The sequence below is a fragment of the Heloderma suspectum genome, chromosome 3 (genome assembly GCF_057233095.1).
Source record: "Heloderma suspectum isolate Gila_16-S chromosome 3, 16-S_ref, whole genome shotgun sequence".
Classification (NCBI taxonomy): Eukaryota; Metazoa; Chordata; class Lepidosauria; order Squamata; family Helodermatidae; genus Heloderma; species Heloderma suspectum.
Window position 1 is genome coordinate 108,470,434 of NC_139460.1, and position 15,366 is coordinate 108,485,799.

Below are 15,366 nucleotides of genomic sequence, written 5' to 3' on the forward strand. Positions count from 1 at the left end.
AGGCAACAGATCCTAACAGAGTTGTTCAGGTATCCAGGTCATAAGGGGAACCCTGACAAAACCACAGTTTTCAGTGCCAACAGAAACCTATTTCACAGATGGCAAACTCTTTTTCTCTCCCCTCTTCTGCCAGCCAACACTTCCCGGCCCAACTCTTCTCTCTTACTCTGGATCATCACCCATACACACACTCTCACCCTAGCTCACCACCTCTAAACACACACTCTCACCCTAGCTCACCACCTCTAAACACACACTCGCTTTTTCATTCTCTCTTCCTCTTCCTCACACACACCATGTCCCCATCCTCCATCTATTCTCCTTCTGGGCATTTCTACATGAGATTTTTATCCTGCACCTTTTATCCTGCAAGGCTTCTTTCAGATTCTTTGTAGAATTAAGATCTTTGCAGGCTCCTTTACACGTGCTTTTCCCGGGGGGTGGGGTATCTTTCTCTATATGTTCCATTACACAACTACTAGATGGTGTTGTGGTATAGCGGAGTTGTGCAATAAAATGAGGCTCTCATTCCGCTATTTCTAAATAATACCAGACTTTTCTCATTAGGAAAAAAACCCATGATAATAGTTGCAAAGCACAGGAAAGGCCTGGAGGATATCGTATAAAGGACCCACAAACTACCGTGACTGAGCAATCATGAGCACATGTATCTACTCACACCCTTCCATCCCTTCTTACTGCAAGCCCACAGAAAACTTACTCTTTTTCAGGGTGCCTCCAAAATCTCTCCTAAAGTATTTCTACCTTCTTTCTCATACACATACAGCCCCCGTCCATTCGCTCAAACAGGCACACAATCCTCTCCAAACCCCCAGGGTTGCTCTGAGCTGGCTCCCTCGGGCCCTGTTAATCCCCCTCCCTCTCTGGCTTCCTGCTGACTTCCTTTATGCCCCAGATGGCTGACCGCTGCCCTTCCTTGACACCCCACTACCCTTCCTAGTCACCTCCTGCAACTCAGCAGGCAGAAGTGACAGGAGTACCTTTTTCTTTCCCGCTTCTTTTTCTTGGTGGCTAGGTGCATTGTAGAGGAATGCATCAGCCTGTAGCCACCCAACATCTTCATTTCCTCATCATGTTTCTGAACCTCACTGTGTCCCAAACCCATTAATGGGAAATGAAAATGGCAGTGGTTAGAGACCCTCAGTTTGCTTTGAAGCAATCCCAGCTGTCACTAAAAAGTGTTCATTTTTGTTAAAAGTGGGAGAGGTATACCGTATATAGCACCTCAGTGGACACCAAGAAAATTGCATGGGGGAAGCACTGATGCCCATGGACACCATGTTGCCTTCCTCTGGTCTAGACTATAACTATTCTACTGGATACTGGATATTGCTATTTAGAAATTCTACATATGATGACATTTGCTTAGTAGACAGTATTGTTGTCTACTACAACCCTAAATTTGAAACAACCCTAAATTTGACCTTGAAGCACTAGAACCTGTTTCAAGAAATGATAGAATTACTTAGCAAGAGATTGGAAAGATGCACATGTACAGCCCAACAAATGGAGGTGGGAGGGTGTTAGAGAAATTTTTGGGCTTTAAAAAGAATAAAGGATTGAACTGGTGCTAGATGTGAGTGTGTCATGAGGACTGCTAAATGAGTGAGGCCTAGCTACAAAGATATCACATTTGAGTCATCTGAATACTTTTTCTGGTTTTCAGCCACTGCTAACGGCTGTAATTTTGTCAAGTTAACAGCACTTAAAAGCACTTGCCCATTCACAAATCCAACTGCCACCTAGAAAGCTTTTAATTTTGTGTTGCCTCCCATTTGAGGGGTTAGTGTTTATACTGTAATGAAATATAGATTTCACCATACTTCTTTTCTATTAGCATAAGAAATGGTAAAACCCGAAATGAAAATATTGACTAAACATATTTAGAAGTGGGGGGATGATGCAAATTTTTCCTCATCCACTGGGCAATGATATCCTATTTTTGCTTTCAAAATAATCCTTGTAGACTGAACTTATTTTTCTTTGATATAATTAATTAATATGATTAATAGTTCTTGGACTTTACGCTATGATGTTAATATAATTCATTTTGTTTCAGTAAACACAGTTCAAAGTGCATTCTTACTAAGTGTGGGGAGGGACACCAATGATAAAAATAGGAAAATAATTTAAATTAACTTGGATTATTTTAACAACCCAGAAATAATATAGATATCTGCTACACAGTTCTCAGACTTGTGCCATCACAAGTGCAAATTACAAAAGTACAAAATACTGAAAGCAAACTAGCACATACAAACATTTATTCTGAAAGTTTCATTCTACTCACCATGGTTCAGAATTACATCATCAAAGCACTTTATGGCAGTGAAAATAGCTCTTACCCCTCTGACTCACTTATATTCCATTAAAGCTGCAAAATGTGCAATCCACTTGAAAAATATGTTGCTTTTTATTTACTTTTCATGAAAAGTTAGACTGAAATAAGGGGGTGGGGAAGCCATTGTACTGGGGAGATATATCCAGTTCTCCCCTGCTGTCTTCCCCACCCCACCCCACCGTCTGCCACATCCAAATAACTTAAGGATAGTTTAAAGTTTTAAATGTAATTTAAAATGAAGTGCATCTCTGTATTCATAATAATTATAGTTAAAACATTCTAAAACCTCATAAATTACTTTCTTGGAAAAAAGGCTGCAAGCCGCTGCTTTTTGATTGGAAGAATATGTAGTTCCTGTGAGTTCATTTTCTTTAACTTGACGTTCCTGTTTTTGATAGGTTTCCTAAGAGCTTCTGCATTATCCCGGGCTTCTGGCTGGTTCTTCACATCATAACACTGCAGCACTGAGTCCTGGGGCATGTCCCTTTTGAAGGAAAAGTTTTTTGTGGAAACCCCCGAGAGGCCTTTAATCTTGCCACAGAAAATAGTGGGGACCGCGTCTTTGACAGAGACAATCACTTTGGCCGTCTGTGAAGTGCTCACAATTTCAATATTATTGCCAGCTGAGGGTTCACATGGTGCTATCCTAGTCTGATCCACCAGCCACTTAGGCTGCTGTCTCAGGAGTTCAGATGAGCTGCTACTGATCACTCTGCTTTCGACTTTTGCTGGGGCCTCGTGAGGTTTTGAAGGAACAAAGTGTGAAGCAGCGGCGCTAGAAAGCTTCTCTGCCATAGAATGAGCAGTGCCATCCATCATGGCTCCAGTGCGACCGGTACTTGTGGTTTCAGTGCTGCTTCTCTTCCAACAAGAAGTCACCGACAGGTCCAAAGCACCATCTTCAGCTGAGAGCTGGGAACTGTTGTCACTTTCCTTAAGCAGAGGTGCTGTTTTCATCGACAGATCGAGGACCTCGTTCTCGTTACTCATCTTGATGACAGTGTGTCGATTCAGCTGGGAAAGCCCCCTGTGGTGGATGAAATCAAACGGCTTCCTTTCTTCCTTCTCCAAGGGAGTCTGGGTGCCTTTGCAGGAATACAAGATGAATGAGGCAGCTGGTTTAGGGCAGTCTAGGTTGGCCTTAGATTCCGCACTATGGGGCACTGGAATAGGGATGGGGATGGGGACCGGGACCGGGACTGGGAGAGGAACAATCACTGGGTATGGTACCAAAAGTGTGGCTGGGGGAACCAGTGGAGACAATGGGGAACTGAAGGGTTGTGGAGGAACAGAAGAGCAGTCTGGGGGTGGCTGATAGGGTGATGAACCTAAGGCGCCTTGTGAGGGAAAGAGGTCCTGTAGAACTGCAGCAAATCCTGGTGTCTGAAACAAAGGAGGCAAGACAGACTCTTGAGCAGGATTGGATGGTTTCTGATCCAAGAGTTGTGGCTGCCCAATCGGGGCAGAAGAGCCTTGGAAGAGGTTGCCATGAATGGGGTTGGTTGCACAGGGAGAACTCTGAGGTAACACCAACGGGGAATTTAAATGCTGAAATACATGCTGCTCTAAGAGGACAGGCAATGGGACTGGGCCTTGAGTGGTCATGACATACGGAGTATTATTGTTAGGAGCCATCTGAGGGGCTGTGCTGCCCGCTACTTGCAAATGTATTGGTAGAACCACTGGGCTGTCTCCTAAACAAATTGGCTGGAGCACTGTGGCAGCTACCTTGAGGGCAACCCCGCTTTGGGATTCTGCTGGCGGTGTTAATATTGATGAAGCCGGGACAGTTACTAGTGGCGAAAGTGCTTTCTTCATCAAGTCTGATGAATTGATATTCCATGCCTCTGCTGTTATCAGCTGAGCAACTCCATTTTCTAGTTTGTTGTTAGCTATAACTGAGGGCGAGTTGGTAACATCCATGGGCAGGTTTTGCGTGTCCTTATACAGTTCCTCCATTTTACAGGATTTCTGAGGCTTTGCAGAATTGTAGTTTACATAGCTGTCACTCGCATCCACTTTATCTCCAGGCTGCCCAAAGCATCCACATCAACACTATTTGGCCTGCAAAACAGAGACATGTTTTAAGCACTGCATAAATCTCTTGCTTAAAATAATATTTGCAACTTTTTTTTAAGAGCACCTATCACCAAAACAGAACTTTAAGTGTTTCCACACTTTGGGGACAAGAGGTTTGTTCTATCCTACTGTGTCCTTGGCACATGTATAGTATATCTGCATATACAGAACATACATCTCTCGAGTGTTATATGAAGAGTCCTGGGGAACTTAAAAATTAGCCATAAACAAAGATAATTTAAAGACTGAAGCAGCTACAGACAAACACTAGAGTGCAGAACAAGAATTCATGCTGTTCATTGTATACTTTTAAACAAAGCTTCATGCAGTGTTATCACATGACACAGGGAAGCAGCTGCAATGTTTACCCTCAACAAAAGCCCAAAACTGGGGTTCCCTAAAAATAACCCATGATAAAGTGGATGCATTCTGGATTTGGAAAGCTTCACTTACACCAAAACAATCACATGACTTCTGCCTTCCAAACTCCTAAAAACTGCCAGTCCAAGCATACTGCTTGGGATACATTTATAGACTGCATCAAGCAGAATCACAGCGCCCCCGAAGTTCAGCAACACACACGTGTATTTTGTTCATTTTGAAGGCTTTTCTCCTAGCCAGATTTAAAAAGAAATTCGCTCTTCAGAGCTGTACAATGACGGAAATTAAAGAGAGATGTCTTTATTAATGAAGATGTAAAGAATTAAAATGAAAGCTGCTTTACATTAGCTCTGACAGACTAATCTTAACTGCACTGTCGCCAAAAGACAACAACACTTTTCTGCCATAAACCATGAGAGATTTAGCACATCACTGAGAACATTGTGCCCACCCCCAAGGCAGTAAACAGAAATAATTGTTGCCATGAAAGCCTCAATACTCACAGATACTGATGTTGTCAGATGCCTGTTCTTTTAGGATGCAATCTTATGCATGTTTAGACAGAAAAAAGACCTACAACTTGCAGCATTTCTCAGCCATGCTGGCTGGGGGATGCTGGAAGTTGTAGGACTTTTTCTGTCTAAATATGCATAAGATTGCACCCTAAAAGGATGTTTCTTATTGCATAACGTCAGCGCCCAAGTCATTATACAAACGTATAACTTATTTCCTAACAACTTTTTATCTTTATATTCTGCCCCTCCATCTATGTTTTGCACCATCATATCAACACACTGTTGTCAGATCTTTTTTTGTTATTTGGCAAACTAAAATCATACTAAATAAAAAATAATTCATATTTATGACATTCAAATGATCTTACCAATACCCAGATAGATTGCCACGCTGGCACTTTCCTTATATAAAACTGAATAATTGTCTTTACCACTGGATGATTCATGATGAAGATTTCAATCAAAACAGATTTCTTTCCAGTTGTCCATCAACCACTTTAATTATGTAATCACCCTATGTATTGTGTAATCACCTTTTCATTAATGATTCAATTTACAAGGAGAGTCTAGAAATATTTTTTTAACTTCTTCCTTTTTTTTTTACTAATGAAACAACCGCATCCATGACATGTATTTACGTAATACTGGTGAACTGCTTGTTGTCCTTTGCATTAAAATAGATGTGTTATTTATTTTATTATTATTGTGACATACATATACTTGCTCACTCTTTCTCTTCTTGTTAACAAGAGGCTTACTTCCCCTTTTTTTGTTTTTGGGTTGTCTATGACTACTCTATAGAAGATCAACACTATTATGAAATGTTGATGAGAAAAATGCTTCACAAAAAATCTGGTCCAGCCTCCTCATGATGGGAAAGAACGGTTTCTTTAAAACTAGGTAACTGGATAATTTCAGGCTGTTCATTGTCTTCTCTCTTATAATCCCACATCAGAGCCTGGTCCTGTGAACGTTTACTGTGACTAAACAAAAGAATAAAATACTATATTTGTGAAATCCTAGGAAAAGCTGTTCTAAATGTATTTGATACACTGACAAATGTTAAGGCCAAACCCTGATAAACACAGACAAACTCTTAAAATGCAGGTCATTGAGAAGTTCATTTGGAAATAACTGCCAACTCTAAGCCTGCAAATGATGCAGAATGCACACATTTCTCTCCCTACTTTATTACATTCATGCATGTATTAGCAGTACTAGACACTTGCTTTGCTCAGTTTAAATGGGCCACTGAAAATGAGTATTTAGTCACTTTAGCAATGAGTGACTAAATTATGAAGAATTGGGAATATTTCAGTGGGTGGGGGCGGGAGGGGAAAAAGAATTCTAATTAAAATCCCCCACAATAGCATCCCAATAGGACAGAAAGAGTAAGGCCACAATCCAACACAGAATTTGGGAGCAAATAAGCTTACTGACTGCAATGGGCTCGAACATAACTAAACTTGTGGTGAATTGCAGCCTAAAAGTGTCACGTTTAGTTCCAACCTGGCACTTCATACATTGCAGCCATTGCTACTTTGTCCCAGTATACCGGGCATGAGGAACTTCTGGCCCACAGGGGTTCTTCATCCAGCCCACCAACTTCTTTCCCACCTCCACCCTCTCTCCCCAGTCAAGCAGAAGCTCTCTATCTGAACAGCAGCTGATCACAGATAAGAGCTTTTCCTTTCTCAGCACTCGGCTTCTCTAGAGACAATCTGGTCTTCAGGCTAAAAAAGGGGTCCAACCCCTGCAGCATATGTTGGGGCAACCTGTGATCTTGAGCACACAGTATAATTTAACCTAGTAAATCTGTAAAGAACTTCTCCAATTAGTATCTTGAAACTGTAACATATTGGAGACTGACCTCTACCAGCAATACCTCCTTCTTTTCACCTGCCTCATTTCTCTGTCTTCACTAACAGTCCTTCAAAGCTAGCTCACAGCTTTGTAATTTTAGTTAATTCCAAATTACTGTTCTGTTTGAATATCATGGTACAAAACGATTCGCACCAGATATACACTTACTGCACAGCCAAAAGATGAGCTATACAGCTAATAAGCAAAAGGAAAATGCAAGTGTATCAAGCTTCTTTCTCCAAAATATAGTTTTAAAACTGTTTCTTTTCCTATGGTTTGGATTGTTTTATATATCACTATTAATTAATAGTGAACTTTGTTTTCATAAGAAACTAATGACCTTGTAGGACTCAAGGGGCCTTCCATTCCCCTGCCTAATCCATTTAACTATGAAAAATAAAGAGAAATTATAGAGAACATGATACTTCAAAGGAGACTTGTAAGGTAGACCAAGGGGATTAGTATACTGCACAGAACAGGGAAGAAAACAGATAAATGAGTGAGATCAAAGTATAAAATATAAAAAGGGACCACAACTCACTGGTTTGCTTAACAGTTTGGAATGATGGAGTCAGAGGCTAGCTAGATTGAGCAGATAAGAAACTGTATCATAGACAGTGACTTGGAAGAAAAACACACACACACACACATATTTACAAAAACACACACACACCTATACATACACACATTATTTTAGGGTTGCAAACAGAAAAAAGACTTTAGAACTAGAACCAGAAATAGAACAGATACTTGTAAAATCGTTAGCAGATCAACAACAGGGATGCGTGTGCACGCGCACACATGCATGTTGCCAGCTCTCGTCCATTGTTTCCTCATTTATATTTTGATCTCCTCAGTATCTTATCTTGTCTGTACAACTAGCTTGCAAGGGCTGGCTATCAAGGACACACGGGTTCACACATAACAAGAAGCTACCATGGGTGAATTTCCCTGTGGGGTTTCTCATGGCAGCAGCCACCACTATTTTGAATATTCCAGTTATAGCAAGGGTGCGCTGTCATTGTGCTGTATGTGTGTGTTCCCTCTGCTGCAAAGAGAGGTCCTGCTAGCATCCACACGGCCCTCTTTTCTCTCTCTGCCCTGAAGATCCTGGCAAGATGTCCACTGTGTCTTTATCTGCGATAAAGGTCTAGCAGGATGCCATGGTTTGGTGCCTAGTCTGCACCTCTGTAAAGTGATCCTGTCTGGTACAGGTTTGCCATGGCCTAGGAATGCCAGCTGCACCAACTTTTGAATTTACCTTGCCAGTGAGGATCTTTGCTCCTTCAATGTGCTTTTTGACATTGGTCAAAAAAGGATCAGTAAACTATTTCTCTCTCTTTCACCCTCAGTTTCTCCATCTTAGCAGTTTCTCCATTTCCCATTCCCCCCTTCAACCCACATACGAAACCATCACTGTGTGGCTGCCTTTAGCTTGCTAATACCTTCCCCACTCAGATTGAAAACCGTTTGGAAACTTCACCTGGTTCAGAATGCTGTGGCCAGACTGTTGACAGGGCCTGGTTACAGGGAGCATGTGACTCCCTTGTTACAACAGCTTCACTGGCTACTAGAATGTTTCTGGGCACAATTCAAAGTGCTGGATATGATCTTTACAGTCCTTTATGACTTGGGACCAGGATACCTGAAAGACTGCCTCCTTCCATAGGAGTCTGACAAGTTCTAAGATCTTTAGGGAAAGCCCTTCTCTCAGTAGCACCACCATCAAAGGCTTGAGAGGATGTGAGAGAGGGCCTTCTTGGTGGATGCTCCCCATACTGTGGAACTCCCTGCTGAGGGAGGCTAGGTTGGCTCCCTCTCTGCATGTTTCCATTGGCAGGCAAAGACACTTTTATTCAAGCAGGCCTTAGGCATGCAAGCTGCTATGTTGGGTGCTGTTTTTATTATTTTATTGCTGTGTTTTTTAAATAGTGTTTGAATGTATTTATTTTATGATTGTTTTAACCAATTTTTATTTTAAAATGTTGGTTCTTATTACTGTTAGCCATCTTGAGTGCCATTTTTGTTTTGGTGGAAAGCTGAGGTCTAAATAAAAAGAACTGATCTCTTGTCCTTCACTCCCTTCCTAGAATGGCCTTCCACAGTTAACCTGTAAGCTGCCTTCTATTTGCTCCATCAATAAAAACTCATTTCTGGAAAAGATCTAAGCTCATCTCTGTTTCTCCATCCCATGCTATTTCTGGACATTCCTTTACCTATTGCCCAAAGTACCCAATTGTAACAGAATAGTAACTGGAGGGATGACTGACACCAGAGGCGAGAATGGAATGACGGATGATGTGTGTCAGTTGCAATGTCAGTTGGTGAGCATCTTATGAAAGATGTGGATGAGGGGGAGAAAAGCTATTGAAACCAGAGATGTGGTGTAAGGTTTTTAGAACCAATATTGATCAGATGATCGTACTGTATGCTGACCTGTTACATAAATATATGTTACATGTATATTCTTTTAAATACATATCTTCTGGTCTGGGTGGATTTGCAGGTTGGCATATCTTACCCCATAAGGACTGAAAGGGTAGAGAGCACTACTGCTCTCTGCAAACCAGTAGACGATGGCAGTTGGTGTTTTGGAGAGAAGTCTGGATCCAGTGAACTCTAGGTGTCAGGGCCATATTAGGGGACCTCTAGATATGACATACCAACATTACCCATGCTGCACTCCGGTTGAATTGGTAAAACATGCTGGTTTCTTGGCCAGCTTCTCCAGCAGAATAAGGCGAAAGGCCACAGAAGGAAAAGGTTTCTCTTGCACTCGAGCGAAATTCCTCCCAGCCATTTGTGTTCCAGAAGGTCTTACTCTTGAAACACAGTCATGTCTATGTATGTAGAGGTGTGCATCCTGAGCAAGTATGGTTACATACATGTGCTCATTCTTGGCTGTTTCTCACAGACTGAATAGGAATTTATAGATCCCTGTGAGAAGCTTTCAAGTTGTTCTTCCTTTTCTCATCACAATCTGATTGTTCTTGCATCTTCCTCCAGTGCTCTCTCCTTCTGTTCTGCCATGCTTCTCTTCAAGCCTGGAACAGCCTCACTATCTCTTAATCATCAAGCTCATTCCCTTTCAGAAGGTAAAACATGCTCACACATTACAAGTATCAGAGCGTGCCGATAGGCTGTGTTCTCCGGGACAGTCCCAGTGGTGTCTATAAGATAGGGTGTTTTTTTTAGAAGCTTTATCTAAATTTGCAGTTCAGTGCCATCAATTTATTGGTAACATCCAAGTTTCCATAACCCACTGACAGGATAAAGATGACAGTCATCATTGGTGGGGGTTCAATTTCAGTTTATTCAGTTTTACAGCATTTGGGTGAATTAAACCACTGTGGCACCTAGAATATCAGGTAGAATCATCAGTGAGGTGTTACCAGCTCGTAGAGAATGCAGCAGCTCATCTAAGAAGGACTAGTTTCTGAGAACATGCTACACTGACAATTGTTTTCCTTAGGTTCCTGAACATTTCAAGATCCCATTACTGATTTATAAGAAAGCATATATAAGGGTTTTTCTACTTGTGCCTTTTAACCTACCACTTTATCAAGGCTTCTGGTCCTGGAGTCTTTGTGGGATTAAGATTGGTTCCTTTACACATTTTTTCCAGGGGTTTTCTTCCTCTGCCTTTCTATATGTTACATTGAGCAACCAATGGGTGGCACTGTGGTATTGCAGAATTGCGTAAATACACTAGGGTTTCATGCTGCCATTCATGGAAATATCATTCTTTCTTTGTTAGAAACAACAACAACACTAAAATGGATACAAAGAACGGGAGAGGGCCTAGAGGATGACAATGTTGTGTAAAGCACCCGCAAACTACATGAGTGAGGAATTATGAGTGCACAAGAAATGCCTCATGTAGAAAGGCTCTAAGTCTACATTGGTTTACTAAAGTATTCTTTAAACTGTATTGACAACATGTTTTGCATTGGACACGCACCTACTCCCTGTATGAGACACATTATACTCTATATTATACTTGGAAGGATGGTACTGTGTGCACTGGTGGGTTCTTGTATGTTGCGGCAGTAGATTAGTTCATGGAAGATCCTGCTTTTGGGTGGTATCCAATTAACCCCTTCCACCAGTGAAAGAGCTTCGGTCAGCAGTACAGGGAGAGGGGCAATTACCCTCCCCCACACACCTTCAATCTGCCTCAAAGGGTTGGAGGGACCCTCCAGAACAAGGGTCATGGGGGGCTGCACAGGAGAGAAGAGGGAGAAGTCCTGCTGCATGAGCAGAAGTCCACTTGCATGATGATAGATTTCACTCTTTGATGTCCAAAAAGATTGACAAATAAGGACAAGTGTAGAGGTGGCAATGACAGAACTCCCTTCCTTTGCTTAGTAGATACTGCCTATAGCTTAGTATGGCAATTTTCTAGTTTATATTTTAAGATAAATGAAAAGTAAATTGATTTTTTTAAAATGTATTATTAGGTGCTTACAATGTAACAGAAGACATAGATGAACAAGTATCTCCAAGTTCTTCCTAATAATTGAGCACACTATCATACCAAATGCTCCACTCACTCCTGTCCCTAGCTTACAAACTATTTAATGTTTAATTTCTTATAGCAATGAAAATACATCTGAGAATACGGCTAGGCATCCCATAATGACCATGACAGTACTTAAGTATGAGTACTATTCAGTGATAAATGTTATTTCATTGAAAACTACATAGAAATGCTATTAAAGAAAGTGGTGATTAATCCTCACATGTGTTTAAATACTGATGACAGTTGTGCATTTAAGTCATGTAGCACAGCTATGTGCCGCAAGTATAATCATAGGTTTCGAATCAATGAAATCACCAAGCATATTCTAGGCCCTTAAAGGCATCTAGAAATAATTTTAGATTAGTTATATAATACTGTACATGCTTGTAGAAACAGATGCCTCCTTAATTTTCATTGCTATTTCTTTTTTACTCCATGACAAGCATTTCCAACATGAAACACAACTCCCAGTATTTGCACTTACCACAAGGATAGAAGTAACATGTGTGACAAAAGTAGTGAAGTATCTTGGGAAAGGAGCTGATGAATATAGAAGTAATCCAGAGGTCATTATGCAATAAAGCCTGCTAGAACAGCCTCTCAATCTCTGAGAGAAAGAAAGCAAAAATCAGCAACCCTGATTTTTATTTGTATCTTCAGCCATGCATTCAAGGTACCAGTAGGTTATCCAAAACCACATCTTCAAACAGGTTTAGGTGGGGATGACAAACAGGATATACATAAATGTTTTTTATGTTTTTATTAAAAAAAACATTTTATATTTTATTTAAAAACCTATTGTATTTTATAGTGAAAATTGGGAAAGATTCTACAATCTAGTAATACCACAGCAAAGCTGGTCTACAAAGAGTGATGCATGAGTTGAATCCTAAGCAATACATGGAAATTTAGAGAATGCTGATGTAGTATCAGGTAGCTTTTCTAATATCAGTACTTTTTTTACTGGCAATTCCAACAGCTGGATGAAATGGTCAAGTGCAGGTTTATTTTCAAAATGATCACTGCTGAAGTAAGGCACAGTATTGGTCATAAATAAGTCCTGTAAAAATGCAATGCACATGAAATTATTGGCACTCTGCCACTGTCGCCCACGCCACTGCTGCTCTCTAATGCATATGTAGTGTTTATTTTTGAAGACCCCCAATTGTCTTCTTTTTAAGTTCTCTTGTCATATATAAAAGCACCTTGCTTATAGAAAGGCAACATTCTAGTTCACTGGTGATGCCCGGTTTGACGTAAGCTATTTTTTAGAAATCTAAGAGGTGATATGAAATATCAAAGATGACTCAATCAATCCTGTGATAGATTTTGTCAGGTAGTAGGCTCTAATCCATGAATGCTTAGACCATAATAAATGTGTTAAGTCTTTAAGGTGCCATGAAACTCTTTGTTATTTTTGCTCAAGAGATCAACACGGCTACCACTCTGGTAATTAGAAATTCCTGACATCTTTCCCATTAAGAACCTCGAGTCCAAAGAATAAAATGGAAACATTTCATTGGAACAAATAACAGTGTTATCTGTGTAACAGAAGTATTTGTTAATTGAACCTTCCATGGATGTTTCTGAATAATTGCAGAACTTGCCACCTGACAAACAGTAAGGAAAAATAAATGTGCTCGTATAAATATAATCTATAATTATGTACTATACTACCTCTGTAGAAGTAGCCCCCATTGCAGTCACAGAAACATATCCATTGTGTCAGGCTTCTGGATGAACCTCTAGTGAAAAACCCTGTGTTTGTTATTATGAGAACACATTGGTCATATCTGGATGATCAAATCCTGACTTAATAAGCCAGGATATGCATGAGGTTTGTGTAATTGCACATAACCCTTTGTTCCCACTTCACTCCACAAAAAAAAAGGGGGGGGGGAGCCAGGAAGCCATAGTTAACTATAGCTTCCTGTTATGTCCCAGCTGAGAACTATTGTTAGTGGCTCCCAAACCAGCCAGGATTTAGAAGCCAACTTTAATGGCTTCATATCCTAGCTGGTTTGGAAGCCACTAACAATAGTTTCCTGGTTCAGCTATAATGGGAAGCGTTGGTTAACTGCAGTTTTCTGGTTTGTTCACACACTCACACGTACAGAAGCAAAGGGGCTGCATGCAGGTACATGAAGCATGTGCAGCTTATGCCAGGATTTGATTGCCCAAAGCAGGTGGCTTCAGATATTTATGGTCCATGTGTGTTTTTCCTGTACTTGAGTTAGTGAATTCTGCCCTATCCACTCATACAGGCAGATGATGGAATAATTTCTAGTATAGCGCACAGAAACCACACCAAAAAGCCTCCCCGCTCCTAGTTGTTTTCAGTGCAATGATATCTTTATATGTGCTACGGAAAATGACCATTTTGGAAGTGTGCACTGAATTAGCAGGTTTCAATTTTTAAAAAAATGTAGTTTGTTATTATACATACATACATCTTTTCTGTGCTAAATGCACACTTAAGCTTAGTATCACACCTTACACATGAATAATTTTGGAAACACATAAACCTTCCTCTTCTCTCTTCCTCATCTGAACTCTCCCTGGTCCTCACTAGAAAATTCCAAATGAATGTTAGGAATTGGAAGGGGGAGGGTCAGTTTTTCCTGAAAATTAGACAGGACTTAATTCACCTGGGTCCTGGGTGGGACCTGTTCTCAGTACCAAAGTCTCAACCCTGGAACTGTAAGGCAGGAGTGGGCAATCTGTGGCCCAAATGATGGAATGCAACTCCCATCAAGCCTCACCACTGGCTGTGCTGTCTAGGGCTGATGGGAGTTGCAGTCCAACAACATCTGGAGGGCCAGCAGTTGCCCAAACCTTGCTGTAATTAACCTGAGTTCCCAAATCTGTTCTCAGTACCAGGTCTTGATTCTGGAAACGTAAGGTAATAAAAATGCATGTCTCACAATATATGTTGAAGGCCTTTCCCTCAAAGATAAAGTTACTAGGCCCACTGAACTAACTTCTAGGCATAAATTGTGCCTTGGCACCTCTCATTTTGGAAGTTAATCACTGTCCAACAGTAGGCTCACCATCTGGAATGGAGTCCAGCTCCCAAAGTGATGAACATGGATTGGACAGTGCATAAATTCACATGGTGGATATGGAAATGCTAGTATTTTTTCAGGTGCACGTCACATTTATCGGTTGACACAATAGAGAAATAAAACTCAGACGTATCAAATATTGGTGAGAAGGAAAGCAGATGCAGGCATGTCTATAACTCATTTGTGGGAAACCAACAGTTGTGTTTTATAACCTTCAAAGTTAGGCTATGTCTTCCAACTCAGTAGAAGAGGCTCATCACATTTCTAGCACTGTAGCCCAGGCCTTTCATGAAAAGATACCCTGGTGATAGTTCTGTTTTGATGATCACTTTGGGAATGAGATCGCAGGAAGCACATATAACTATGGTAGCATTAAAAGTCTTCTTATACTGAAAGTTAACATTCTCCTATGGGAAAATACGTTTTAAACAAATTGTCCTGTTTGTAATTAAAGGCTCCCTGTTGACAGATAATTTAGTATCATTTTTCATTTATACTATAGTCCACAGAAAAACAAAGAAAAATGAGCTTTCTAAGAACATAAGCCATTAAAAACAAACAATAGTGTTTGGGTTTATT

At 40.6% G+C, this 15,366-nt stretch overlaps 1 protein-coding gene across 2 annotated transcripts in view; it reads right to left on the minus strand.

Annotated features, from left to right (window-relative positions):
- Positions 1-1,240: 1,240 nt before the first annotated feature.
- The window catches only part of RAI2 (retinoic acid induced 2), a 49,232-nt gene continuing 35,106 nt past the window's right edge, over positions 1,241-15,366 (minus strand). For both annotated transcript variants that reach the window (XM_084844076.1, XM_084844078.1), the window contains exon 2: positions 1,241-4,426. In XM_084844076.1, coding sequence (XP_084700202.1) covers positions 2,657-4,321 — 1,665 coding nt within the window. In that variant the 5' untranslated portion in view covers positions 4,322-4,426 and the 3' untranslated portion in view covers positions 1,241-2,656. The remainder of the gene's footprint in view (positions 4,427-15,366) is intronic.